Raw genomic sequence first — 25,801 nt, forward strand, 5'->3', positions numbered from 1 at the left:
ATGGGGGAGGAGGGTGGGGCCGGATGGGGGTGAAGGAGCTCGGGTTGGACCTGGCAAGGGGTTGTCCTGGAGCCGGAGACTGCAGAACTCGGGGGAGCCGGGGTGGATCTCGCGGCAGGAGATCCTGGGTTTGCATTCCCGCTCCGCTACTGGGGCGCTGTGTGACCTTGGGAAATCCACGGGACCTCTCTGAGTCTGTTTCCTCCTCTCCACAATAGAAAGGCCGATAATAATAGTCACCGCGGGCCGCCCTAGAGGCTGCCCTCGAGCTCCTCATGAGCCCTTCCAGCACCTCGCTGGTGGGACACGGAGCCCTATCCCCACTTCACAGTCAGGAACACAGAGGCGCCGAGCTGTTTTGCATGTTTTCTGGGGTGATGAAGGGAGACACCTGGGCATGGGGAACGGCTCTGAGCCAGCTGGATGGGCTGCAGCAGGGCTATTAATATCGGGGCGGCTAGGGGGAGTAGGGGAGAATGTGCTGAGCCGGGAAACCCCGACACTACCCCGGCTGCAACTCAATCTCCCGGGCACTCCTGGCCCCGCCGCCAGCGGGCGGGGCTCCGGCGGGAGGAGGGGGGCCTCCAGGGTGGGCGGGTCAATCGCGCCGCGATGTCATCCGGGCTTCAGCGCCGCGGGATTCCAAGCGCCCCACGGCTGGTCCGTCCGTCCAATCAACTCGCCGCGTCGGCCGGCCGTTCCCTTAGAGTCTGAGCGCTCGCTTCACCCCTTCCGAGCTTCTATTGGCCGTGGTAGACGTCCGTCTGTCGCTATCTCCGCCCCAATACGGAAGCGGCCTAGCCCTCCGGCTCCGACAGCTGAGTGTCCAGGCCATGGGGCAGCCCTGGGCGGCTGGGAGCGCGGATGGGGCTCCCGCGCGGCTGCCTCTCGTGCTCACCGCGCTGTGGGCCGCGGCCGTGGGCCTGGAGCTGACTTACGTGCTGGTGCTCGGTCCCGGTCCGCCCCCGCTGGGACCCTTGGCCCGGGCCTTGCAGCTGGCGCTGGCCGCCTTCCAGCTGCTCAATCTGCTGGGCAACGTGGGGCTCTTCCTGCGCTCGGATCCCAGCATCCGGGGCGTGATGCTGGCCGGCCGCGGTCTGGGCCAGGGCTGGGCGTGAGTGGGGTGCGGGATCCGGGGGGAGAAGTGGGCGCCTTGGACAGTGGGGAGGGGCCCCAAGACCTGAGATGGTAGAAGCGGGTTACATTAGGATTCAGGTTGTTAGAGCCAGAAATTTTTTTACAACCTGGGATGGAAGAGCTATAATTGAGTGTTATTCACTCACAAATACTTATCGGGCACCTACTAGGTACAAGGTATTGTTACAGGGACGAAGGGTACAATAGAACAGATTCCTGATACGGAGCTAATTTGAGGGGGGCAGATGAGAAACTAGAGGAATAGTAAGTAAGCAAATCATATAGAAGCTAGAAGGTGAGAGTAGTTTGGAAACAAGAAGTAGAGCAGGGTAAAGGGGTTGCAAGTTTCAGTATTAAATAGGTGGTTAGGCCCGGCGCGTTGGCTCACGCCTGTAATCCCAGCACTTTGGGAGGCCGAGGCCGGCAGATCACTTAAGGTCAGAAGTTTACCAGCCTAGCCAACGTGGTGAAACCCTGTCTCTACTAAAAATACAAAAAAATTAGCCGAGCGTGGTGACGCATGCCTGTAATCCCAGCTACTCGGGAGGCTGAGGTAAGAGAATTGTTTGAACCTGGGAGGCAGAGGTTGCAAATGAGCTGAGGTCCAGCCACTGCACTCCAGCCTGGGTGACAGAGCAAGACTCCGTCTCAAATAAATAAATACATAAATACATAAATAAATAGGTGGTAAATTCTCATCACAAAAATATGAGTGTTTGAGGTAATGGCTATCCTAATTAGCTTGATTTATTCCAAGTTGTACTGATAAATCATGACATCACTTGGTATCCCATAAGTATCTACAACTGGAATTTGTCAATTTATAATTAGAAAATAAAAATTACACCAAGTAAGGCTCTACACACACATTTTATGCCAGGCACAGGCTTTCGCCTGTAGTCCCAGCTACCCGAGAAGCTGAGGCTGTAGTGTGCTATGATCACACCTGTGAACAGCCACTACACTCCAGCCTCGGTAATGTAGCAAGACTCTGTCTCTGAAATTTTTTTAGAATTAATTTTTAAAATAATATAAATAAATACATGGTCAAGATAGACCTCATAGAGAAGGAGGCATTTGAGCAAAAAACTTGGAGGGCGTGGCGGGGGTTAGCCATGTGGGAATCTGAGGGAAGGGTGGTCCAGGCAGAGGGAACTAGTGGTGCAAAGGCTCTGACTCAGTTGTGTGCCTAGCATGTATGTTCCCAGAACAGCAAGAAGGCCAGTGTGGCTGTAGTGGAGTAAGAGAGGGGAAGAGATGTCACAGATGGAAGGATGTTGTAGGACACTGAAGGCTTTGCTTTTTACTAGAAATAAATTGGAGAACCACAGGAGAGTTTTAAGCAGAGGAGGGTCAGTTTTGTTGCTGGGGTGAGACTGTACGAGGAGGGGCAAAGATGGAATCAGAGACCAGTCGAGAGGCTATTGCAGTAATCCAGAGAGTTCCTGGTGACCTGGACAAAGGGGTGACCGTGGAGGAAGGGAGAGATTTGCTGCTGGATGTCAGTGGCTTGAGAGAGGTCTCAGGATTGGGGACGTCAGGGCTGGAAGAGACCTCAGACCTGTAGTGCTAGAACCAGAAGGACCGGGGACATCTTGTTTATCCTGCATTTACTTGTAAAGAAATTGAGGCTTAGCCAGGGCGAATGGCTGTTGCTGCTTCCTCAGGATGTGCTCCAAGGCTGCCCTGTGCACAGCATGGGGCACCTGAGCTGCTGGGGGAACTGACCCTGTGGTTCCTTCCTGCAGTTACTGCTACCAGTGCCAAAGCCAGGTGCCGCCACGCAGTGGACACTGCTCTGCCTGCCGCGTCTGCATCCTGCGTCGGGACCACCACTGCCGACTGCTGGGCCGCTGCGTGGGCTTCCGCAACTACCGGCCCTTCCTGTGCCTGCTGCTTCATGCCGCCGGCGTCCTGCTCCACGTCTCTGTGCTGCTGGGACCTGCACTGTCGGCCCTGCTGCGAGCCCACACGCCCCTCCACATGGCTGCCCTCCTCCTGCTTCCCTGGCTCATGTTGCTCACAGGTGGGGAGCCTGGGAGGCCTCTGCACAGAGGCAGGGGCCCTGGTATTGGGCTGGGGAGTACAGCCCATTCTGGTGGGAGACGGGCTTTCTGGCCTGGGGGACCCAGCCTGTGTCAGTGATGGCCAGAAAGGGCAGCTTGGTATTCACCCGGAGGGGCAGTACGGAAACTGGTGCTTTGAGGCAAGTGCAGTGGTCTGGCCAGAGAATCGGGAGGTTCTGGGAGAAAGACTCATGGGAGTCTCTGCGTGGCAGGATGTGGAAGCGCATTCTAGGGGCATTTCTAAATGAGAGAAGCAGTAGGAACAAAGGCTGGGAGGGTGGGCAGGGAATTGTGAGAATTAAGGCCAGATTGGTAGGGAGGCCTGGCGGGCGGGGTCCTGAGAACTGGTGTGAGGAGATGGCTCTTATTTGACTGGATAGTGGGGAGCCAGTGAAAGTGACAGGCAGGGGAAGGCCCAGTTATGGGAAGCTGGGGAGGGCAGACTTGGATCAGCAGGCTGCCTGAGATACCACGTTCTGGATGACACATATGTCCTCTTCCCCCGACACATCTACAGGTAGAAGCCTCGCTGGTCCTTTTTACTCTTTGTTCTCTACCCCCAGAATGCTTTGGCGTTTCTCGCCCCCATTCCTCCCTCCTGACCTTTTCATGGTTCCCTCTATCACTTTGATCTACGGTGAGGAACCTCTCCGGCTACTCCGAGTAGTCACTGTGCCTCCTCATCCTATCCAAGCCCAGCTCTGTGCATGGACCCCACCTACAGCCCAGGGGAGGCCTCTGGCAGTGGCCCACTGGGGTTATCAGTCTTCATCTGCCCACACCAGCTTCCCAACAGGTCCTCCTCTGCCCTCCTCAATGATCCCTCCCTCCGTGAGTCCCAGCCCTCCAGCCGCACTGCCCTACCTCCTTGTGGTCAACACTCACTCCCCTCAGTCACGGAAGACTCTGGCTCAGTCACAGACTCTCTCTCAGCCCTGGGTCCTGTGGAAATCAAGGGTGTCTGGAAGTTTGCATGAACAGCCCCCTCAATGCCTGGATGGCTTAGCTCTTAGCTTCCTCCTTCATTTTTCTTTCCTTCCCCTCCTCCCATGTCCACACCCCAGTCCTGGTAAGAATCCAAAAATGAGTCACCCCTGAAACCACCCATCTCCCTCTTTCTGCTCCCCACCTCCTCTCCGTCTGTTACTCCTCCAGGCCCTGGCACCTGCTCCATGAGCCCGCAGGCTCGTGGCCCTCACTGCCCGTCTGTGCCTTTCCACCTTCGCCACTGACGTCCAGCTCGGAGCTCATCCTTCCCACCATTCTCCTGCCAGCATCGCAAACTTCCTCCCTCATCTTCCTTCCACAGTGCCTTCCTGGCTTCTCTGTGTCTGCCTCTGGCTGCTAGGAGCCAAAGGCACTGGCAGTCTGTGGCAGGTTGATGCCATGCCATGTTCACAGCTGCTGACCTCAGCAGGACCTCGGCTATGCCTGGCCGTCCTGTTTGCTCGTAAGCTTGCTCCCCGCAGCGACAGCGGCTCAAACCTTCCCTGCTCTCCCACCCTCCAAACTCCGGCACTGAGAAAGTGAGACATCAGCTAGCACATCCAAATTGTGTTGTCCTCAAATCCCCGAGCCCGGCTGACTGTTCCCAGCTTCTTGTGTTTGGTGCCTACCTCCCTGCTTGGAGGCCTCAGGCTGTGGCGTCTGCCTCTCCTGCAGGCCAGGCCCCCTCTGCCCTCCCGGTTAGCCACCTTGGACAAACCCTCCCTTGCCCTCATATCCTCCTCCAGCGCTTGCCCTGCTCTAAGCTTCCTGAGGGACTTGCCCAGGCTCATGGCTGCTCATTCCCTGCCTGCGCCAGCCTGGCTTCTGCCACCACCACTCACCCAGGGATCCGTCTCCACACATTCCAGGACCCACTTGAGTTCTTGCTTTATGAGACCCTTTAGAGTCATGACGCTGCCGGCCCCTAGCCCCCGAGAAGTGTTCTCCGCCTGGCATCACCGATGGCTGGGACCTTGATGCGTTCGCCTTCCTTTCTGGTTGCCCTTTCTCATCTTTTATCTGATTCCTAAGAACCAATTTCCCCGTGCTCCTGTCTAGGCACCGTTCCACCCTCACTCTGCACACTTTGGCGGGTCTAGCTGCGCCCACAGTCTCAGGGCCGCCTTGCACCCCCTACTCGCAGAACTGCTTGTCCAGCCTGGGCTTCTCCCTGTGCTTGCAGACCTGCAGACCGTCCACCCGCTTGTCTCACAGGTGCCTTTGGCCTGCCTCAGGACCTTCAAACAGAATGGTTTTTGTTTTTGGTTTTGGTTTTTTTTTTTTTTTTTGAGACGGAGTCTCCCTCTTTCCCCCCGGGGTGGAGTGCAGTGGCCGGATCTCAGCTCACTGCCAGCTCCGCCTCCCAGGTTCACGCCATTCTCCTGCCTCAGCCTCCCGAGTAGCTGGGACTACAGGCGCCCACCACCTAGCCTGGCTAGTTTTTTGTATTTTTTTAGTAGAGACGGGGTTTCACCTGTTAGCCTGGATGGTCTCGATCTCCTGACCTCGTGATCCGCCCGTCTCAGCCTCCCAAAGTGCTGGGATTACAGGCTTGAGCCACTGCGCCCGGCCTGGTTTTTGTTTTTGTTTGAAATGGAGTTTCGCTCTTGTTGCCTGGAGTGGAATGGTGCGATCTCGGCTCATCGCAACCTCCGCCTTCCAGCTTCAAGTGATTCTCCTGCCTTGGCCTCCCAAGTAGCTGGGATTACAGGTGCGCACCACCATGCCCGGCTAATTTTGTATTTTTGGTAGAGATGGGGTTTCACCATGTTGGCCAGGCTGGTCTCAAACTCCTGACCTCAGGTGATCTGCCTGCCTCAGCCTCCCAAAGTGTTGGGATTACAGGCGTGAGCCACCATGGCCAGCCCGAACAATGTTTTATCCTTATTTTACAAAAACAGATGAAGTCTAGTTTACTCTCTGAAGAAAAAAAAAATGAAAAAAAAAAAAATAGATGAAGTCCACTGCCCCTATCCTCTTAATAAGTTTGCATGGCATCCCCCACCCCCCACCCCCTGCCATGGGCTCTTTTTATTGAGGTGAAATTCATCATTTTAACTTTTTTTTTTGAGGTGGAGTTTCACTCTTGTTGCCCAGGCTGGAGTGTAATGGCGTGATCTTGGCTCACTGCAACCTCTGCATCCTGGGTTCAAGCGATTCTCCTGCCTCAGCCTCCTGAGTAGCTGGGATTACAGGCATGCGCCACCACGCCCAACTACATTTTTGTATTTTTAGTAGAGACAGGGTTTTTCCGTGTTGGCCAGGCTGGTCTGGAACTCCTGACCTCAGGTGATCCACCTGCCTCGGCATCCCAAAGTGCTGGGATTACAGGTGTGAGCCACTGCGCCCGGCCCGTTTTAACTATTTTAAAATGTACAATTTAGTGGCTTTTAGTACATTCATGATATAGTGCAACCATCACCACTGTCTAATTCCACAACATTTTCACGCTAAAAAGAAACCCCACACCTATTATTGGTCCCTCCATGTTCCTTCCTAATCTCTTTAGCCCCTGGTGACTACTAATCTGTCTGTCTCTGTGGATTTGCCTATTCAGGATGTTTCACATAAGTGGGATGATAAACATGTGACCTTTGGTGCCTGGCTTCTCTCACTTAGCGTAACATTTCATGGCCTCTCGTAGTCTGTTAGTTCAGCAGGTAGTTGTTGCTGATTGTGGGCCAAGATGGCACAGGATGCTGGCTTTTCTGTGGCGGCACACATAAAGTAACTGAGAATGGCCTTTTTTTTTTTTTTTTTTGAGACAGAGTCTCTCTCTGTTGCCCAGGCAGTGCAGTGGCACAATCTTGGCTCAGTGCAACCTCCACCTCCCGGGTTCAAGCGATTATCCTGCCTCAGCCTCCTGAGTAGCTGGGATTACAGGTGTGCGCAACCACGCCTGGCTAATTTTTGTATTTTTAGTAGAGATGAAGTTTCACCATGTTGGTCAGGCTGGTCTGGAACTCCTGACCTCATGATCCACCCGCCTTGGCCTCCCAAAGTGCTGGGATTACCAGCGTGAGCCACCATGCCCAGCCTTTTTTTTTTTTCTTTTTTTTGAGATGGAGTCTCGCTCTGTTGCCCAGGCTGGAGTGCAGTGGTGCGATCTCAGCTCACTGCAACCTCTGCCTCTCGGGTTCAAGTGATTCTCCTGCCTGAGCCCCTCAGCTTCCCAAGTAGCCGGGTTTACAGACGCCTGCCACCATGTCCGGCTAATTTTTGTATTTTTTAGTAGAGACGGAGTTTCACCATGTTGTCCAGGCTGGTCTCGAATTCCTGACCTCAGGTGATCTACCTGCTTTGGCCTCCCAAAGTGCTGGGATTACAGGCGTGAGCCACCGCATCTAGCCAGGAATGGCCTCTTTAATGTCTGTGAGCTCCCCAAGGGCAGAGACACCCTCTAGTGCCTGGCATCGCCTCCAGGGCTGAGGAGGTGCTCACCAAGTCTGTGATGCACGAATGAAGCCGTATCCCAAGCAGGGGGCTGTGTCTGCCCAGTTTACCAGTGTGTCCTTGTCACCCAGCACGGGCTGGCCAGCGAGTATCGACACAGGGTTTGATGAGTGGAGGAATGAGCCCCGCTTTGTGGTGGAGGGGCGTGGGTAGAAGGAAAGCCGGGCCCCACTGGCACTCCCTGATCCTCTCTGCTCTTTTATTGCAGGCAGAGTGTCTCTGGCACAGTTCGCCTTGGCCTTTGTGACGGACACGTGCGTGGCGGGTGCGCTGCTGTGTGGGGCTGGGCTGCTCTTCCATGGGATGCTGCTGCTGCGGGGCCAGACCACATGGGAGTGGGCTCGGGGCCAGCACTCCTATGACCTGGGTCCCTGCCACAACCTGCAGGCAGCCCTGGGGCCCCGCTGGGCCCTTGTCTGGCTCTGGCCCTTCCTGGCTTCCCCATTGCCTGGGGATGGGATCACCTTCCAGACCACAGCAGATGTGGGACACACAGCCTCCTGACTCCAGGAAGAGCCAGAACTGTACAGGGAGGAAGGAGTGAGAGGGGGGCCCCACCCCTAGACTCAGGAAGGAAGTTGGGTTGGACCTTAACATCTGCATTGGACAACTCCACCCCTTCCTTGGCCTTGCACCTGCCCGCCTACACACCTATGTGTCTAGGGCTTGGGCCATGATTTAGGCAGAGGAGTGCAGAGGAGGGTCTGGCAGGGGGTTGCTTAGGCTGCCTAGCTGCCCCTTTGCCAGGTTAATAAAGCACTGACTTGCTTCTCAGCCTCCCTCCCATCTTTGCAGTTTCTGGCCCCTCACTTTGTTGCTGGGGCTGTTTCTGGGTCCCTCTGTAGGGCCTGGAAACCCCAGAATGCCTGAGGCTCTCAGGGACTGGGGCTCTACGTCCCCCGGCCTGGGTGAGTTGGGGGTGGGGTACCAGCAGGACAAGGCAGTATCCTACTGATCCAGGCTATGAGAATCCAAATGTTCTTTCCCAGGTTTGGCATTTTATAGTTAAAACATTTCTGCAACAGCAGTTTCATGGAACCTCTCTTAGCTAACCTGGCCCATGGGGCAGCAGTTACGCTCTGAGAATCCATGTGGTAAGATCATGGTGCGGCAAATGGAGGCAGGATTCGAACCCAGGTCTTTGTGCTTTTGCCTTTACCCTTGCACAGCTGGAGGAAATGAGTAGGAAAGAAATCAAGGTAAAAAAATGCGCTGAGGCTGTTTGGGCATCTGTGGAGGGTGGTGCTGAGAGGGCTAGGCCTGTACCTCTCTGGACTCTTCAAGAGCTGCTTGTTAAACATTTCTGTATAAATAGTCAACAGAGATCGCCATTTCCACATGGCAGGCTTCAACACATGAGTTCGTCTGTTTTCTCTTAGGATCTCTCTAAGATGATAGTAAAGAAAACCAAAATATATACAAACGAAAAGAAAACAGGAGGGAACACAGTAGAACAAAGAGCCTGACCACATTTTCTTTTTTCTCACTCTGTCACCGGGGCCGGAGTACAGTGGCGTGATCTTGGCTCACTGCAACCTCTACCTCCTGGGTTCAAGTGATTCAGCCTCCCGAGTTGCTGGGATTACAGGTGCCCACCACCATGCCTGGCTAATTTTTGTATTTCTAGCAGAGACGGGGTTTCACCATGTTGGCCAGGCTGGTCTCAAACTCCTGACCTTGTGATCCACCTGCCTCAGCCTCCCAAAGTGCTGGAATTACAGGTGTGTGCCACTGCACCTGGGCATGCCCAGCTGATTTTTTTGTATTTTTAGTATAGACAGGGTTTCACCATGTTGGTCAAGCTGAACTTGAATTCCTGGCACCCGCCTCTACCTCCATCCCCCAAAGTGCTAGGATTACAGGCGTGAGCTACCGTGCCTGGCTGACATTTTTTTTTTTTTTTGAGACAGAGTCTTGCTGTGTCGCCAGGCTGGAGTGCAGTGGCATGATCTCAGCTCACTGCAAGCTCTGCCTTCCGGGTTCACCACGCCCAGCTAATTTTTTGTATTTTTAGTAGAGACGGGGTTTCATTGTGTTAGCCAGGATGGTCTTATCTCCTGACCTTGTGATCCGCCCGCCTTGGCCTCCCAAAGTGCTGGGATTACAGGTGTGAGCCACCGCGCCCGGTCGCCTGGCTGACATTTTCAAAGACGGAAAGTGGATGGAGAATTAAGAGCTGAAATTATGTGTTCCCAAAAGGTGGGGCCAAGAGGCAAGTGGAATTACCTGTCAGAGCCTTGGAGAGCCTCAGGAACTCCACCAGGCCCATGGAGGGTGAGGTGAGGCTTCAGCCAACAACGGGGACTGGTGGGAAGTCTACGTAAGGATCAGCAGGGTGCTGCTCCCCAGCGTCCCACCCGCCATGCAGCCAGCAGCTACCCCTCTGGGTGGGGTGGGGTGGGGTGATGTGAGGATTATTTGAAGGATAAATGGAACCAGAGAAGCTTCGGGTCTTAGGGGTACTGGGGAGGGGTGGGTGAGGGGCTGAACCAAAAAATGGGGTTAAGTGAAAGTCCATAGATACTGCTGGGAGGGTCCTCCCATGAAGGAACATGCTTGACCCCCAAGAACCTTCAGAGAAACCTACCGTCTGACAGGCTTTGCCCATGCCCACAAAGATGTGAGCTGCTTGGGCTGGTTGTTTTTCTAAAAGGCATGCTCTGTTGCTATTTTTTAATGACAGTAGGAATTTGGTGTGCCTGGCACTTTGGCTGAACCGATGCATTAGCAGACTCACTTTGTCCCGTTTCATCCCTCGCCCTCCACCATTTCTTATTTTCTTTCTCTTTTTTTTTTTGAGACGGAGTTTCACTCTTGTTACCCAGGCTGGAGTGCAATGGTGCGATCTCGGCTCACCGAAACCTCCGCCTCCCGGGTTCAAGCGATTCTCCTGCCACAGCCTCCCGGTAGCTGGGATTACAGGCATGTGTCACCATGCCCGGCTAATTTTTTTTTTTTTTTTTTTTTGAGACGGAGTCTTGCTCTGCTGCCCAGGCTGGAGTGCAGTGGCCGGATCTCAGCTCACTGCAAGCTCCGCCTCCCAGGTTCACGCCATTCTCCTGTCTCAGCCTCCTGAGTAGCTGGGACTACAGGCGCCGGCCACCACGCCCGGCTAGTTTTTTGTATTTTCTATTAGAGACGGGGGTTCACCGTATTAGCCAGGATGGTCTCGATCTCCTGACCTCATGATCCGCCCGTCTCGGCCTCCCAAAGTGCTGGGATTACAGGCTTGAGCCACCGCGCCCGGCCCCGGCTAATTTTGTATTTTTAGTAGAGACGGGGTTTCTCCATGTTGGTCAGTCTGGTCTGGAACTCCTGACCTCAGGTGATCCACCTGCCTCGGCCTCCCAAAGTGTTAGGATTACAGGTGTAAGCCACCATGCCCGGCCCACAATATCTTATTTTCATGTTTTTGTTTGTTTTGTTTTGTTTTGTTTTTCGAGATGGAGCCTTACTCTGTTGCCCAAGCTGGAGTGTAGTGGCGTGATCTTGGCTCACTGCAATCTCTGCCTCCTGGGTTCAAGCGATTCTCCTGCCCTAGCCTTCCGAGTAGCTGGGACTGCAGGCAGCCACCATCACGCCCTGCTAATTTTTGTATTTTTGTAGAGATGGGGTTTCACCATATTGGCCAGGCTGGTCTTGAACTCCTGACCTCAGGTCATCTGCCCACCTTGGCCTCCCAAAGTGCTGGAATCACAGGCATGAGCCACCGTGCCTGGACTCATGTTTTTTTTTTTGTTTTGTTTTGTTTTGTTTTTTAATTAGTGAGTAGCTACTAGAACACATTTATAAAATTCAGAGGAAACAACAGCCCCCACTGCATTTGAGAAGGTTACCATTTCCTTTGAAGTTCCTACTGTTGCCCCTCCCTGGTGGGGGAGACACGGTCCTGTTTCAGTCATTCCATTGCTTTGCTTTATAGTTTTATTAATGTGTTTGTGTTGGCTTTGCATGTTTTCAAATGTATGAATGAAATCATGCTGAGTTTATTTTTACAGTTTGCCTTTTCACTTGATTATGTTCCTGAGATGTATCCGGATTATTGTGTATAGCTGTATGGCATTCCTTTTCCCTGCTGCATAGTGATCCACTGAAATACCACAATTAATTTTTCTTTTTGGTTCCACTGGTCATTTTTTCTGTCCCTGTGCCCTTTGGGAATCATCTGCTAAGCTCTGGTCTTGGCCCTTGCTCTTTCATGTAACCCTGAGGATCAGCTTGTCAAATTCCCCCCAAAAACCCCTTGAGAAGAGAACCCCACTGAATCTATAGATCAGTCTGGATAAAATCAGCATCTTTGTAAAATTGAATTTTCCCGTTCATGAGCAGGGTTTATTTTTCCACTCCATGTTTTCAATAAAGTTGTATACCTTTTCCCATAAAGATCATGCCTTTTTAAATTGTATTAATTCTTAAGTATCTGATATTTTATGCTATTATACATGCACTATCAAAATAGACTGTGAGCCTGGGCAACATAGTGAGACCCTGTCTCTACAAAATACAAAATTAGTGGAGGCTGGGCACTGTGGCTCATGCCTGTAATCCCACACTTTGGGAGGCTGAGGCAGGAGGATCACTTGAGGCCTGGAGTTTGAGACAAGCCTGGACAACAAAGCGAGACCCTGTGTCTTAAAAAAAAAAAAAAAGCCTTGTGTGGTGGTGCATCTGTAGTGTGGGGGATGGGGGTGGGCTGAGGTGGGAGGATGGCTTGAGCTCAGCAGGTCGAGGCTTTAGTGAGCTGTGATTGTGCTACTGCACTCCAGTCTGGGTGACAAGAGCTAGACTCTGTCTCAGAAAAAACCAAAACCAAAACAAAATTTGTGTCCAGGCCAGGCACGGTGGCTCATGCCTGTAATCCCAGCGCTTTGGGAGGCTGAGGCAGGCAGACCACCCGAGGTCAGGAGTTCAAGGCCAGCTTGGCCAACATGGCGAAACCCCATCTCTACTAAAAATACAAAGATTAGCCAGGTGCAGTGGTGCATGCCTGTAATCCCAGCTACTCGGGAGGCTGAGGCAGGATAATTGCTTGAGCCTGGGAGGCAGAGGTTGCAGTGAGCCGAGATCACGCCAGCACACTCCAGCCTGGGCGAGAGAGGGAGACTCTGTCTCAAAAACAAACAAACATCCCCCAGAAAACACTTGTGTCCAATAAACCTAAAACTTTTTTATTGAGATGGGGTCTCTGTTACCCAGGCTGAAGTGCAGTGGCGCGATCGTGGCTTTCTGCAGCCTCCACCTCCTGAGCTCAATCAATCCTTCTACCTCAGCCTCCCGAGCAGCTGGGACTAGAGGCATGCACCACCACGCCTGGCTAATTTTTGTATTTTTTGTAGAGACGGTTTCACCATGTTGCCCAGGCTGATCTTGAACTCCTGGGCTCAACTGACCCTCTTGCCTAGGCCTCCCAAAGTGTTGGGATTATAGGCGCAAGCCACCATGCCCAGCCCTTTTTAATTTTTATACCTATTAATTTTCTTGCCCCTCTGTATGGGTGAGACTACTATATAATGTGGAGTGCAGGTAGCAGACACCCTTGTTTCTCACCTTAGAGGTAAAAAGTTCAATATTTCACCATTAAATGTTTGTTATATATATATATTTTTTTAATTATTGGGCAGCCCTCATGTCAAATGTTTTTATTATTATTATCATTATTTTCTGAGATGCAGTTTCACTCTTGTTGCCCAGGCTGGAGTGCAGTGGCGTGATCTCAGCTCAGTGCAACCTCCGCCTCCCGGGTTCAAGTGATTCTCCTACCTCAGCTTCCCAAGTAGCTGGGATTACAGGTGCCTGCCACTACGTCCAGTTAATTTTTGTAATTTTATAATTTTGGGGCTTAACTGGAGTTCCAGAGAGAACAGAAAAAACAAAGGCAGGGGGGTGGGAATCACCCACAAAACAACAGCAGTAGAGTTTCCTGGAGCTGAAGGATGCACATCTCTACCCACAGCACAGCAAATGATAGGAACACATGGTGGCTGGGCGCAGTGGCTCACGCCTGTAATCCCAGCACTTTGGGAGGCCGAGGCGGGTGGATCACGAGGTCAGGAGATCAAGACCATCCTGGCTAACACAGCGAAACCCCATCTCTACTAAAAATACAAAAAATTAACCGGGCGTGGTGGCGGGCGCCTGTAATCCTAGCTACTGGGAGGCTGAGGCAGGAGAATGGCGTGAACCTGGGAGGCGGAGCTTGCAGTGAGCTGAGATGGCGCCACTGCACTCCAGCCTGGGCGACAGAGCGAGACTCCATCTCAAATAAATAAATAAATAAATAAAAATAAATAAAATGAATAAACAAAAAAAAATCTTTAAAAACTCTAATGACTTTTTTATTTTTTTTTGGTAGGGACAGGGTCTCACCATGTTGCACAGGCTGGTCTCCAGCTTATGGGTTCAAGTGATCCTCCTGCCTTGGCCTCTCAAAGGGCTGGGATTACAAGTGTTAACCACTATGCCTGGCCTCTAATGACTTTTTTTTTCTTTTCTTTTGAGACAAGAGTTTTGCTTTTTTTTTTTTTTTTTTTTTTTTTTTGAGAGAGTTTTGCTCTTGCCCAGGCTAGAGTGGTGCAGTGGCACAATCTTGGTTCACTGCAACCTCTGCCTTCCTGTTTCAAGCAATTCTCCTGCCTCAGCCTCCCAAGTAGCTGGGATTACAGGCACCTGCCACCATGCCCAGCTAGTTTTTGTAGTTTTAGTAGAGATGGGGTTTCACAATGTTGGCCAGGCTGGTCTCGAACTCCTGGCCTTGTGATCTGCCCACCTCAGCCTCCCAAAGTGCTGAGATTACAGGTGTGAGCTACTGCACCCGACCAGTTTCACTCTTTTTGCCCAGGCTGGAGTGCAGTGGCTCGATCTCAGCTCACTGCAACCTCCGCCTCCTGGGTTCAAGCGATTCTCCTGCCTCAGCCTCCCAAGTAGCTGGAACTACAGGTGTCTGCCACCACGCCTGGCTAATTTTTGTATATTTAGTAGAGACAGGGTTTCACCATGTTGGCCAGGCTGGTCTCAAACTCCTGACCTCAGGTAGTCCGCCTGCCCCAGCCTCCCAAAGTGCTGGGATTACAGGTGTGAGCCACGGCGCCCGGCCTTCTTGCCACAACTTTTTAAAGAAGATATCTGAGGATATGTTTCACCAAATGAGGGTGAACTGAGAAATAGGAAGCCACTGGGCCCAGGAATCAGGATCTAGCCCAGGAGAGAGGCAAAGGGAATTTACCTGGAGAACAAACAGCCCTCAGTGAAGCAGGGGATGAAGGGAAGTGTCTAGAGAAAAAAGGAGCTGTCAGACGGTGGGGGAAGAATTACCAATTGGCCCATCAGAAAACAAAGTAAATGAGAAACTCGGGGCAACTCATTAACTCCATTTAAAAAACAGTACAAGGAAGGTAATTTAATTATAGTCCAACTCTTGGCTCCGCAGTTAATAACTTTCACATAGTAATAGAAATAGTAATCTGAGTATTTTTTAACCTAATAACTAGGGATGGGGGAGGGGTGCTGACAAAAGAGAGCTAAAGCCTCATGTATGACAACAGGGAGTCAACAGGTAATGCCTAAGATTGATATATCAAGCAAGAGTCATATAAGCACATTTTAAAAATAGCTGAACGAACTAGAAGTGACTACTGGGTAGGGGAGCTGTACTAGAGAATGGGAGAGACTGTTTTCTTGTTACAAACTGTGTAATTCCACATTAGTAAGTGGATACATGTTTTTAAATAAGTATGTTTTAGAAAGACACCAATTCTCCTTGTGCTTAATGTCCACAATTTCTCTCTAGTGTGTGCACTGGGCACCCTGCACTGTTTCTTGCTTCACGTTGCCTTATGAACACTTACTGTCCACATGGCACGGCTCATGTATTTCTTAGTGGTAGGTACATAGTATTACATTACATAAATTCACATCAGGTGCTGGGCATATGTCTCCCATTTCATCCTCAGAAATAGCTATGATGAGAAAGGCCCCGCCTTTCCTGCTAATTCTCACGATGTGGCCACTGCCCTGGGAACTTCCCACCAGGACTGATTTGGGCTCCAGGACGGAGAAGGGCAACTATATGGGCAGTTCTGGACTTCTGCCTCCTGTGGCACTTCCCCGGAGCCCCAGAAACACCTCTCCTGGTGCTCCTGGCCCTGGCTCTGCTCTGTCTCGCTCTGCCTTCCTGTCCTGGCATTTCTTTCCGGGCATGAGCATCCCTGTCAGGAGCAGCTGCTGTGTGATCTTTAGGAGCTCTAGTGAGGCTGGAGCTACCAGCTCCCTGCGGGGCACCCTCTGCCCTCCTGCACCCCCTTCTCCCTGAATAACCTTTTTGTGGCATTGTAGGCCTGAGACTGGCTAAGTCTACGATTTCAGAGAAGTTTCCTGGGGAGATGAGGGCTATTCCCTGGGCTTGCTCAGCTGACAAGCAGAGAGGAGAGCACATGTTTTGCCCGCAAGCTGAGTGGGCTGCAGCCCAGCCTCTGGAACTCCAGGGAGCAACAGGAGGCTCAGTCTCACCCAAGAAGAGCTTCTGATTTCCCTGGCCAGGACTAGCCCAATTTTGGCTTTGGCCTGCAGCGGGAGATGAGTGATGTGCATGAGGGATGTGGCAGTGGAGAAAGGCTGGGCCTGTCCTGCTCAGCTCAATTTGACCGCTTTGGAGCTCTGTTCTGAGCCTGGTATGGTTTCTGGAAAAGGCTGGGGAGGGGAGGGCGTAGCAGGACCTCAGCGGGACCATGCCTGGTTGGTCCTGTGGGAGGAAGAGTTGAGCCTTCCTGGGTACTCACTAACCTGCTACTATAGGCCCAGCAGTGGGGGTGGTGAGGAAGGGGCTGCTTAGGAGAGGGGAAATGAGGTATCACCCCAGCACACTGCTGTGTGAGGAGTGGGCCTGGGGCCACTGAACTTGCCCAGTTCTCCCTGGCTGATTGTACAGGGGCTTTCACAGCAGCCGAGGGCTCAGGCGGCCGCCAACCCCTCGCTCCCGGGCATGTTGACATGGGCGCTCAGCAAGGGTGCACTTTGGCCTTCTCGAAGCACCAGCACCTATGGAGAAGTGGCCATGGCAGCAGGGGGCATACACCCCTGACCCCTTGCCATTAGGGTCTGCGCTGGCCCTAATAACAGGCCATAGGGCTCCACTGTGCAGATACCCCCACCCCCACCCAGTAGCCCCCCAAGGGCTTCGTTGGCACTCACCCTTACTGTCCTCCCCAGGGTCCCGCTCACCTTCCACATGGTACAAGTGAGGGGCCTACCTTTATGATGTCTGAGATGCCCTTGTTACTGAGACTCTCCACAAAGGTCTCCAGGGGGTAGTTGAGCCCGGGCACCAGCAAGGGTACCTAAGTTTGGGGACAAAGAAGTAAGGAAACCAGCCCTCGTGACAGTGTTTAGCACATTCCCACGTGCATTCAGGCCCAGTCTCTGCTAAGCCTCGGCACCCCTGCAGGGTGGGCAAGACAACTGCTGGGTGGAGGAGGATGCAGGTGTGGTGAGGCAGTGAATGCCCCAGGGCCACATGGTGAGTGATGAAACCTAGACCTCTGGACTCCCGCCCAGTCTGGGGCTGTTTACTGCATATTCCAGTCTTTCGCAGTCTGGTCCTCCCAACTTGGGGTCAGACCTGGGCCCTAGGAGAAAACCAGGCCCTTCCCTCTGTGGGCGATGCTCTTTGAGGCACAGAGGCTCCCGTTCCTGTTGCAGGAATAGCTGGGCAGCAGGGTGGGCTCTGGGGTCTCCCAGCCCCCAAAAGGCTTCTGGGAGGTATAGGTGGGGCTCAGGCTCTGGCAGTTTTCCCAGCACCTTTGGTATGGCTCCAGAGACCCCTCACAGGCTGCAAGAAAAGCAGCAGAGGTGGGGCTTGGGGCTCCCTCCAGAGGCTGGGGCCTTGGCCTGGTCTGTGGTGGGAGAATAGGTTTGCTGGCCAGCTGGCAGCCACCCACATGCTCTGACCCTGACCTGGCGGGGCTCTGTGGGCATCTCATCAGGCCCTTGCCCTGGCCTTTTCCACTCCATATCTAAGTGAGGAGCATCCAGTACCTTGAAGAAGGCCCGGGGCAGGGAATAGAGCGCCTCGTTATACAAGCAGCAGACCAGCAGCCCCAGGACAGGACGGGCCGTCGAGGTGTTCTGCAGGTGAAGTGTGAGCTTAAAGGTGGGGCCAAGGCCCTGAACCTATGGAGCGGGTGGGTGGAGAAAGCCCTTAGGACCTGGCAGCCTTGGACACGGAGTACAGTGTGCTCTGCCTTCCTTCCACCAATGCCCTCGTGTCCCTCCTCCTACTCAGTCTGCCTCCCAGCAGACACAGAAGACCAGAAGGGGCAGAGGGATCAGAAGAGGCCAGAGAGGGTGAGAGCCTGAGGGAGGCCAGGCAGCAAGTCAGAGGCAGAGCTGGCCTGGGACTGCAGGCCCCGACTCTCACCCTGAGCCCCTCACCCCTGCCCCCTGCCCGTTCCACCTCCCACTTTCATCCTAGGGTAGCCTTGATCAGTTCATTTTTCTCCCGCTTCCCCGGAGTTGCCTTGTAGCCTCTTCCTCCTCTGCATCTATCCACTCTTTAGGAAAAGATAACTCAGAACCTGGTTGGGTCAGATGCCACACCTCAGGGACACATTTAGAGCTGGTCAGAGCCCCGCTGACCCTAAGCTCATTTGCGCCTGAGCCTTGTGGGCTCCTCCTTGTGCCCGTGCTGGTCTCGGTGCTTGCGGGTGAGGCCGGGATGGCCCCTTCCCTGTACCCAGCAGTCCTAACACGTTGGGCTGCCCATGGTTACCAAAGTGACAGCCTCCTTCCCTGTACCATAGGTGTAAGGATCCCATCAGGTTCTCGGGAAGAAATATCCCAATGTGACTACTCTGGGGGCCTGAGCTGGACCGTCGGCATGACCAACCGCGGAGAGAGGTGGCACAGGAGGGTGGGAAGGTGAGGCTGCTCTCACCAAGGAGGACACGAGACTCGTCCCCAGGTCTGCAGGAAGGTGATGGGGAGCACGGACTGAGTTGGCTTGGAACTGGCTCTGGGGCTTAGCTGTGTGGCAGAGGGGTTCCTGCGCACCCTGGCCTCTGCCCCTCTGGCCCTGACTCTGCCCTCACCCAGATGCTCACCACGGCATGCAGCTTGAGTGGCTCTCGGGCTGTCGCAGACACGGGGCTCAGGCTGGACTCGAGGGCCTGCAGGTAGGCACGGGCAGCCCGCAGGCGCAGCAGGTATAGGTCTGTCTGGAAGGCCCGGTGCATGGCTGTGGAGAAGGGTCCCAGAGGCTAATGGTGGATGTGAGGGTGGCAGGGAGGAGGCAGCAACAGGGCACTCCTGCTCAGGCTGGTGTGGGAAGGGTGCAAGAGGAGGGTGCTGCAGGAGGGGTCTGCAGGAGCTGGAGAGGTGGGAAAGAGCCCAGCCTTCTGGCAAAACTGGATGCTGTGGCCTTGCCCTGCCTCTTCTAACTCTCTTACCACCTCCCTGCCCGCACTGTCTAGCTCCTTCGCTGGCTCCTCTGTCTGGCCCTAGAGGCTGGTTTTCTCCTGAGTCTGGTCCACGGTCCTCTTCTCATCCTCCATCTTCTTCCCCCAGACAATCCGTGTCCTGCCACAGCTCTGACCACCACAAAGAGGAACAGCCACGAGCTCCTGAGGGCAGGCCCCACATTCCTCCTGAGTCCTCAGTGTCCACGCTCGATATTGTGCATATGTCTCCAGCAGCTTAGTGAGCACCCGCGCCTGCCTCCTGCTCATCTCCACGGGGAAGTCCCATCAACACCTCAGGTCCAATGCTGCGGAAACCAGCCTCATGGTCCTGCCTCCATCACTGCCTCCCTGTCCGTCAAGTCACCTAGGTCCACCCCTCACATTTCACCCTTTGCAGGATCACATGACTCTTCCCTAAGCTGCCTCCAGGGCCAACCCCACTGTCCCTCCTCTTCCAGACTGGGCACCCCGGTCCCCCAGGCTGGCCTCGCTCTTCCGTGGGTGTGAGGTGGCTTCTGCCATTCCGAGTTTCACATTTTATGCCCTTTTTCTCCAGTACTTTTACAATTTATTTTTAATCTATCCAGAACTAATTTTTGTGGCCGATATAAAGAAAAGGTCTGATTTTCTTCCTTTTTTTTTTTGAGATGGAGTTTCACTCTTGTTGCCCAGGCTGGAGTGCAATGACACGATCTCAGGTCACTGCAACCTCTGCCTCCCGGGTTCAAGCAATTCTCCTGCCTCAGCCTCCCAAGTAGCTGGAATTACAGGCATGCGCCACCAAGCCTGGCTAATTTTGTGTATTTAGTAGAGATGGGGTTTCACCACGTTGGTCAGCTGGTCTCGAACTCCTGACCTCTGGTGATCCGCCCACCTTGGCCTCCCAAAGTGCTGGGATTACAGGCATGAGCTACTGTGCCTGGCCGAAAAGGTCTAATTTTCTTTTCTAGAAGCAAGTTGTCCTGATTGTGTGTTTTTGGACAGTCTCACATTTCCCTGCCAATTCAAAATGACACCTTTCATACACTCTGACTTTCCACATGTTCAGGGTCAGTTTCTGGACTTCCTAATCCTGCCCCAATCTCCATTTTATTTCTACATCCACACCACAGCTTCTGATTCCCACAGCTTGAGTTCATTTTGCTACCTGATAGGGTAAGTCCCCTCATTCTTATTTTCCCCAGTCTTCTTAGGTTTACTCTTTGAATCAACTGGCCAGGTCCTTAAAACAAACCCCACTGGGATTTTAAGTGCAACTTAAAGCTTTACAGCATTAGGTCTTCCCATCCTGCAACTTGGTAAATCTCTCCACTTAAGCATTCTTGAAGGTGGTCTTTTCTGTTCTTGAAGAGTTTTACAATTTTATTAGACTTTGTACATTTTCTTTTTCTTTGAGATGGAGTCTCGCTCTTGTCGCCCAGGCTGGAGTGCAGTGGTGTGATCTTGGTTTACTGCAACCTTTGCCTCCTGGGTTCAAGTGATTCTCCTGCCTCAGGACATTACAGGCGCATGCCACCATGTCCAGCTAATTTTTCTATTTTTAGTAGCAAGGGGGTTTCACTATGTTGGCCAGGCTGGTCACAAACTCTTGACCTCAGGTGATCTGCCTGCCTCGGCCTCCCAAAGAGCTGGGATTATAGGCGTGACCCACTGAACTGAACCTGCTTTCTTGAATCCAGGTCAACGCCCTGTGCCTCTGCCTACATTACCCTGCTCTGCCCTGTCTGGGGGGTCTCGCAATCATCTTTTAGGGTGAAGCCCAAAGTCACCTCGCTCTGAAGCCCTTCCCAAGCTTCCCAGGCAGAAGTCCTTACTCCCTCTGTGTGCTCCAAAAGCTCTTTGCAGAAACCCCTTCTACACCTGATCACGAAGTTGGCCCCTTCCTGAGTTCCTAAGGTAGGGACTATTCTTGTTTTTTTTTTTTTTTTTTTTTTTTGAGACAGAGTCTCGCTCTGTCGCCTAGGCTGGAGTGCAGTGGCACGATCTTGGCTCACTGCAACCTCCACCCCCTGGGTTCAAGCGATTCTTCTGCCTCAGCCTCCCAAGTAGGTGGGACTATAGGTGCACACCAACACGCCTGGCTAATTTTTGTATTTTTAGTAGAGATGGGGTTCACCATATTGGCCAGGCTGGTCTTGAACTCCTGACCTCATGATCTGCCCGTCTCGGACTCCCAAAGTGGTGGGATTACAGGCGTGAGCCACCACACCCGGCCCAAGGTGGGGACTATTGTAATTCAAGGCACCTGGCACAAGGCCTGGCGTAATCATAGGTACTGAATGAGTGAATGAATGAACGAACGATGAATGAATGAACAAATAAACAAGTGGGCAGGAAAAACTGGACAAGAAGACACTGGTCAAATTCTACTTTTCTCTCTCTCTCTTTTTTTTTGGTGGGGGGGAAAGAAGTATCATTATGTTACCCAAGTAGGTCTTAAACTCCTGGACTCATGCCATCCCCCCACCTCTGACTCTCTGTAAGTGCTGGGATTACAGGCATGAGCCACCATACCCAGCCAAAATTCTACTTTCCTCATGAGAATTCCTGCATTTGGAAGTGACTGTTCCCTTCCCTGAATTCTAAGGGTTCTTGCTATCACCCACAGCACCTTCCGGCCTGAGGAACAGTGATTTGCAGGCAAGATGTACCTCCTAGGCTGTCCCTGGATTTCCAGAGGCGAGTGACCTGCCTAGTTGGCCGAGATCTCCTCCCACTACACAGGCAGCACTCCCCCAGCTTTGCTGTGTAGGAGCAATGGGGGAGGAAGAAAGGAAAGGACCCAGTCTGAGTCTCACCAGTGCCAGCCTCCCGCTCTCGCAGTGTCTGATCCACGTAAAGCCGGGTCTTTCGGGGCACGTTGAGTTTCATGGCCTGGGCTGGTGGGGGACCCACCTCACCTCCTCCCTCTGCAAACACTGCTGTACGCTTCAGGATCTTGATGATCAGGCCACCACCTACGGAAATGAACAGTGGAAATGGATTTGTCCTCCCTACTTCTACCCACATTCCCATTCTTTCTTCCCCAAACAATCTGCCTCCTATAGAGTTGCTTCTGTACACATCTGTCTTCCAGATGAGACTATTTCTGGAAGTAATGAACTGCATCTTCATAGTCTCCCATCATTAATTCATTAATCCGCTTAGCAGTTATTTGTGGAGTACTGTGATGTTCCTGGCATTGTGGCAGGCACAATGCCTGGGCATGCTGGGTGAACCAGAGAGATTGAATCCAGCCCAGGACCCAGCCCCTGGGCTGTCCCGGTGGAGGCCTAGCTCCAGAAGGACACATCTGTAGGCCTTGCTTTCCACACCCAGGTCCACCCATGCTTCATACCCACCTTCTCCTCTTTCCCCAGAAGCAGCCCTGTCCCTTCACTCCCACCTCCAAAGCCCTTGCCAGGTCTGACTCCACCCACCTCGAGTGGTCATGATGAGGGTGTTGTCCTCCCGCCCGTAGCGGCCAAAGCAAAGACTGGTCACTGCATCCTATGTGGAGACGTCAGAGTTTAGCTGGGGAAATATCTTGGAAAGGCAAGCAAGACAGGGGATGGCTAGGGGAGGCCCCAGATGTAATAGGTGAGAAGTGACCGAGATAGGCCTGGGGCATCACTGCCTCTGAAATATTTCCTATATTTCTCATCTCCACTCCAATCTCACTACCTCAGTTCTAGACCAAATATCACCGGCCCTCACTTTTGCAGTCAACCTCCAAATAGGTCTCCCAGACTCGTCTTTCGGGTCTTTCTCCCCAGTCTGTCCTTCACAATGCTGCCTTTGCTACCTTTCAAAAACACAAATATGTCTGATCTCTGCTAGAAAACCTCCAACGGCTTTTGTCCTCTTTGTTAGGACACTGAAGGCCTTCAACATTTGACTCCAACCAGCCTTTTCTGTCAGTTCTCTCCTCTTTACCCTTCTTTTTTTTTTTTTGAGACGGAGTCTCACTCTGTCGCCCAAGCTGGAGTGCAGTGGCCAGATCTCAGCTCACTGCAAGCTCCGCCTCCCGGGTTCACACCATTCTCCTGCCTCAGCCTCCCGAGTAGCTGGGACTACAGGCACCTGCCACCTCGCCCAGCTAGTTTTTTGTATTTTTTAGTAGAGACGGGGTTTCACTGTGTTAGCCAGGATGGTCCTGACCTTGTGATCCGCCCGCCTCGGCCTCCCAAAGTGCTGGGATTACAGGCTTGAGCCACCGCGCCCGGCCTACCCTTCTTTCAACCAGCATACCACCAGCCCTCCCAGCACCTATGGCCCAAACCAGTTGTTTGCAAATTTTATATTGTGACACGGGACAATTTACACACACTGGTGCACACATGCACACACAGTTTCACTTGTGACATACTTTTTTTTTGAGACAGAGTCTCACTTCATCGCCCAGGCTGGAGTGCAGTGGCACAATCTCCAGCTTACTGCAACCTCCGCCTCCTGGGTTCAAGTGATTCTGCCTCAGCCTTCCCAGTAGCTGCGATTATAGGCGTGCACTGCCATGCTTGGCTAATTTTTGTATTTGCATTTGTAATTATTTATTTATTTTTGTTGTTGTTTTGTTTTTTTGTTTTGAGACAGAGTCTTGCTCTGTGGCCCAGGCTGGAGTGCAGTGGTGCGATCTCAGTTCACTCCAACCTTCGCCTTCCATTGTTCAAGTGATTCTTCTGCCTCAGCCTCCCAAGTAGCTAGGATTACAGGTGTGTGCCATCACACCTGGCTAATTTGTTTATTTTTAGTAGAGACGGGGTTTCACCATGTTGGCCAGGCTGTTCTAGAACTGTGATCACCTGCCTCGGCCTTCCAAAGTGCTGGGATTACAGGCGTGGGACAGTGTGCCCGGCCCTCACTTGTGACATACTTTGAATTTACTATTCTATTTTTTAAAATGTTGCTGGTTGTGATCCACTAAACTGATTTAATGATTCACAACTTAGAGTCTGAAAACCTCTGGTCCAAACTCATCAAATGACCTGGATTCCTTAATCAAGAGCCTTCATACTTCTCAGGCTTTATTCATGCTATTCTCTGTGCAGAATGTTCTTCTTCCATTTGTCCACCTGACAAACTGTTTTGAGGCCCAGCTGAACTGTCACTTGTTCTGTGAAGTGTCCCATGGAGTCCATCCCCATTTATCTCACCCCCCCACCCTTGTCACTCAGCCCCCTCTGAGCTTTTTAGCACTTTGCTCTGCTTCACTCGGCCCTGCTTTTAAATTTGCTGTGTCTCTGGCTGGCTGTTACCTTAGACTGTAAGCCTTCTGAAAACAAGGACTTAGTCATCATATTACACCCTCCCACCCCTACCAGTATGGTGACTTGTACATATGAGGTGCTCAACACATTTTTTTTTTTCTTTTTAAGATGGAGTCTCACTCTGTTGTCCAGGCTGGAGTGCCATGATGTCATCTCGGCTCACTGCAACCTCTGCCTTCCAGGTTCAAGCGATTCTCCTGCCTCAGCCTCCTGAGTAGCTGGGATTACAGGTACGTGCCACCATGCCCAGTTAATTTTTGTATTTTCAGTAGCAAGGGGGTTATGCCATGTTGGCCAGGCTGGTTTTGAACTCCTGACCTCAGGTGATCTGCCCACCTTGGCCTCCCAAAGTGCTGGGATTACAGGTGTGAGCCACTGCGCCTGGCCTCAACAAATGTTTTTGAAATGCATCAATGTGTGATCGGGAGAGGCAGCTAAGAAGCCTCGGAGGTGAGACCAGGGCAAGGAGGAGTGAGCAGCAGATGCCACAGATGGGGCTCACCGGGGTGTGAATGACGTTGAGCAGGGCCTTGTCGCGATAAATGCGGACCTCTCCATTGGCCAGCCCAGCCATGACGGCCTGCAGGCCCCGGGAATGCTGCTCCAGGAGGTTCATGGTCAGGATGGCTGCAGGCATCTGCACTGTCCACAGCTTCTTCCCCTGGCAGGGAATAGCCAGTGTCTGTGGAGGGCTCAGGGCTTACAGTGGAAAGAAGAGTTTCTGGGATGGGGAAGCCAGAGGGCTTCCTTGCCAAGGGGGCGTTGGGGACATAAGCATGGAGGGGCTGCTGTTTGGTGGGGGCCGCACCTTGTGGGTGAAGCCATGCAGGCTGTCTTGGGTACTGCCCACCACTAGGACCTTGTGTACCCGGATAAGTCCCACAGGCTGGGCGCTCAGCTCGATGCAGTACTTGGGGTGCTTGGAGTCTCTGTGGAATAAACGACACACTGTCCGGCCCCAGAGAAATCGTCTCCACTTCCATGGCTGACCCTCCTCTTTCTAAACCCCATGGACTCACCTGGGAGGAACACTGGCCCCAAAGCATATGACCCTGGGATTATTTCCACCTCTGCCATCTTAGTAAATGTGTGGCCTTGGAAAAGATCAAGTGTGTCTTCTCCCACCTTCACTATGGTGGCTTGTCTTCTCCCACCTTCACTATAGTGGCTTGTATGATCATCTGGCGTTTAACAGAGTTTTCAGTGAGTTTACCTTTGGCTGGACTAGCCAGGACAAGTGGACTTAGGCACTTTATTATGAGAAAAGGATGAAGAGCTTTGCCCTGTGTCAATGTAGTTTTTAGTTTACTGGCCTCTCAATTTTAGTTTCCCTTTCCAGAAAGTACAGTTAGTTCCTCCCTATTCAAGAAGCACATGCCAATGTCTTTCCCGCTTTGAGCTGGCCTACAACACTCTTCCCCACTTTCTCAACAACTGGTTCCATCTTAACCTTCAAGCCACC

The 25,801-nt window shown here is 52.6% G+C and overlaps 3 protein-coding genes across 5 annotated transcripts in view; 2 read left to right on the top strand and 1 right to left on the bottom strand.

The window, feature by feature from the left end:
• The window catches only part of LOC111533669 (pyruvate carboxylase, mitochondrial-like), a 1,148,173-nt gene that overhangs the window by 402,479 nt on the left and 719,893 nt on the right, over nt 1–25,801 (top strand). The window lies entirely within an intron of this gene.
• ZDHHC24 (zinc finger DHHC-type containing 24) lies at nt 32–19,687 on the top strand. Of its 2 annotated transcripts, none has more exons than XM_023186112.3 (3): nt 32–1,114; nt 2,886–3,163; nt 19,200–19,687. In XM_023186112.3, exons 1-3 carry the CDS (start codon nt 834–836, stop codon nt 19,598–19,600), a joined length of 960 nt encoding a protein of 319 aa, XP_023041880.1. In that variant the 5' UTR covers nt 32–833; the 3' UTR covers nt 19,601–19,687. The 2 variants fall into 2 exon arrangements, with proteins under 2 accessions (XP_023041880.1, XP_023041881.1); XM_023186113.3 differs by lacking the exon at nt 19,200–19,687 and adding an exon at nt 7,852–8,995.
• Nucleotides 15,004–25,801, bottom strand: part of BBS1 (Bardet-Biedl syndrome 1) — a 26,717-nt gene continuing 15,919 nt past the window's right edge. For both annotated transcript variants that reach the window (XM_026447668.1, XM_026447669.1), the window contains exons 10-17: nt 25,148–25,268; nt 24,842–25,000; nt 22,513–22,582; nt 21,892–22,050; nt 18,737–18,870; nt 17,673–17,807; nt 16,889–16,975; nt 15,004–16,676 (exon numbers count right to left, since the gene is read on the bottom strand). In XM_026447668.1, the coding sequence (XP_026303453.1) occupies nt 16,590–16,676; nt 16,889–16,975; nt 17,673–17,807; nt 18,737–18,870; nt 21,892–22,050; nt 22,513–22,582; nt 24,842–25,000; nt 25,148–25,268 (952 nt within the window). In that variant the 3' untranslated portion in view covers nt 15,004–16,589. The remainder of the gene's footprint in view (nt 16,677–16,888; nt 16,976–17,672; nt 17,808–18,736; nt 18,871–21,891; nt 22,051–22,512; nt 22,583–24,841; nt 25,001–25,147; nt 25,269–25,801) is intronic.

This window comes from Piliocolobus tephrosceles, chromosome 13, assembly GCF_002776525.5.
Source record: "Piliocolobus tephrosceles isolate RC106 chromosome 13, ASM277652v3, whole genome shotgun sequence".
Taxonomy (NCBI): domain Eukaryota; kingdom Metazoa; phylum Chordata; class Mammalia; order Primates; family Cercopithecidae; genus Piliocolobus; species Piliocolobus tephrosceles.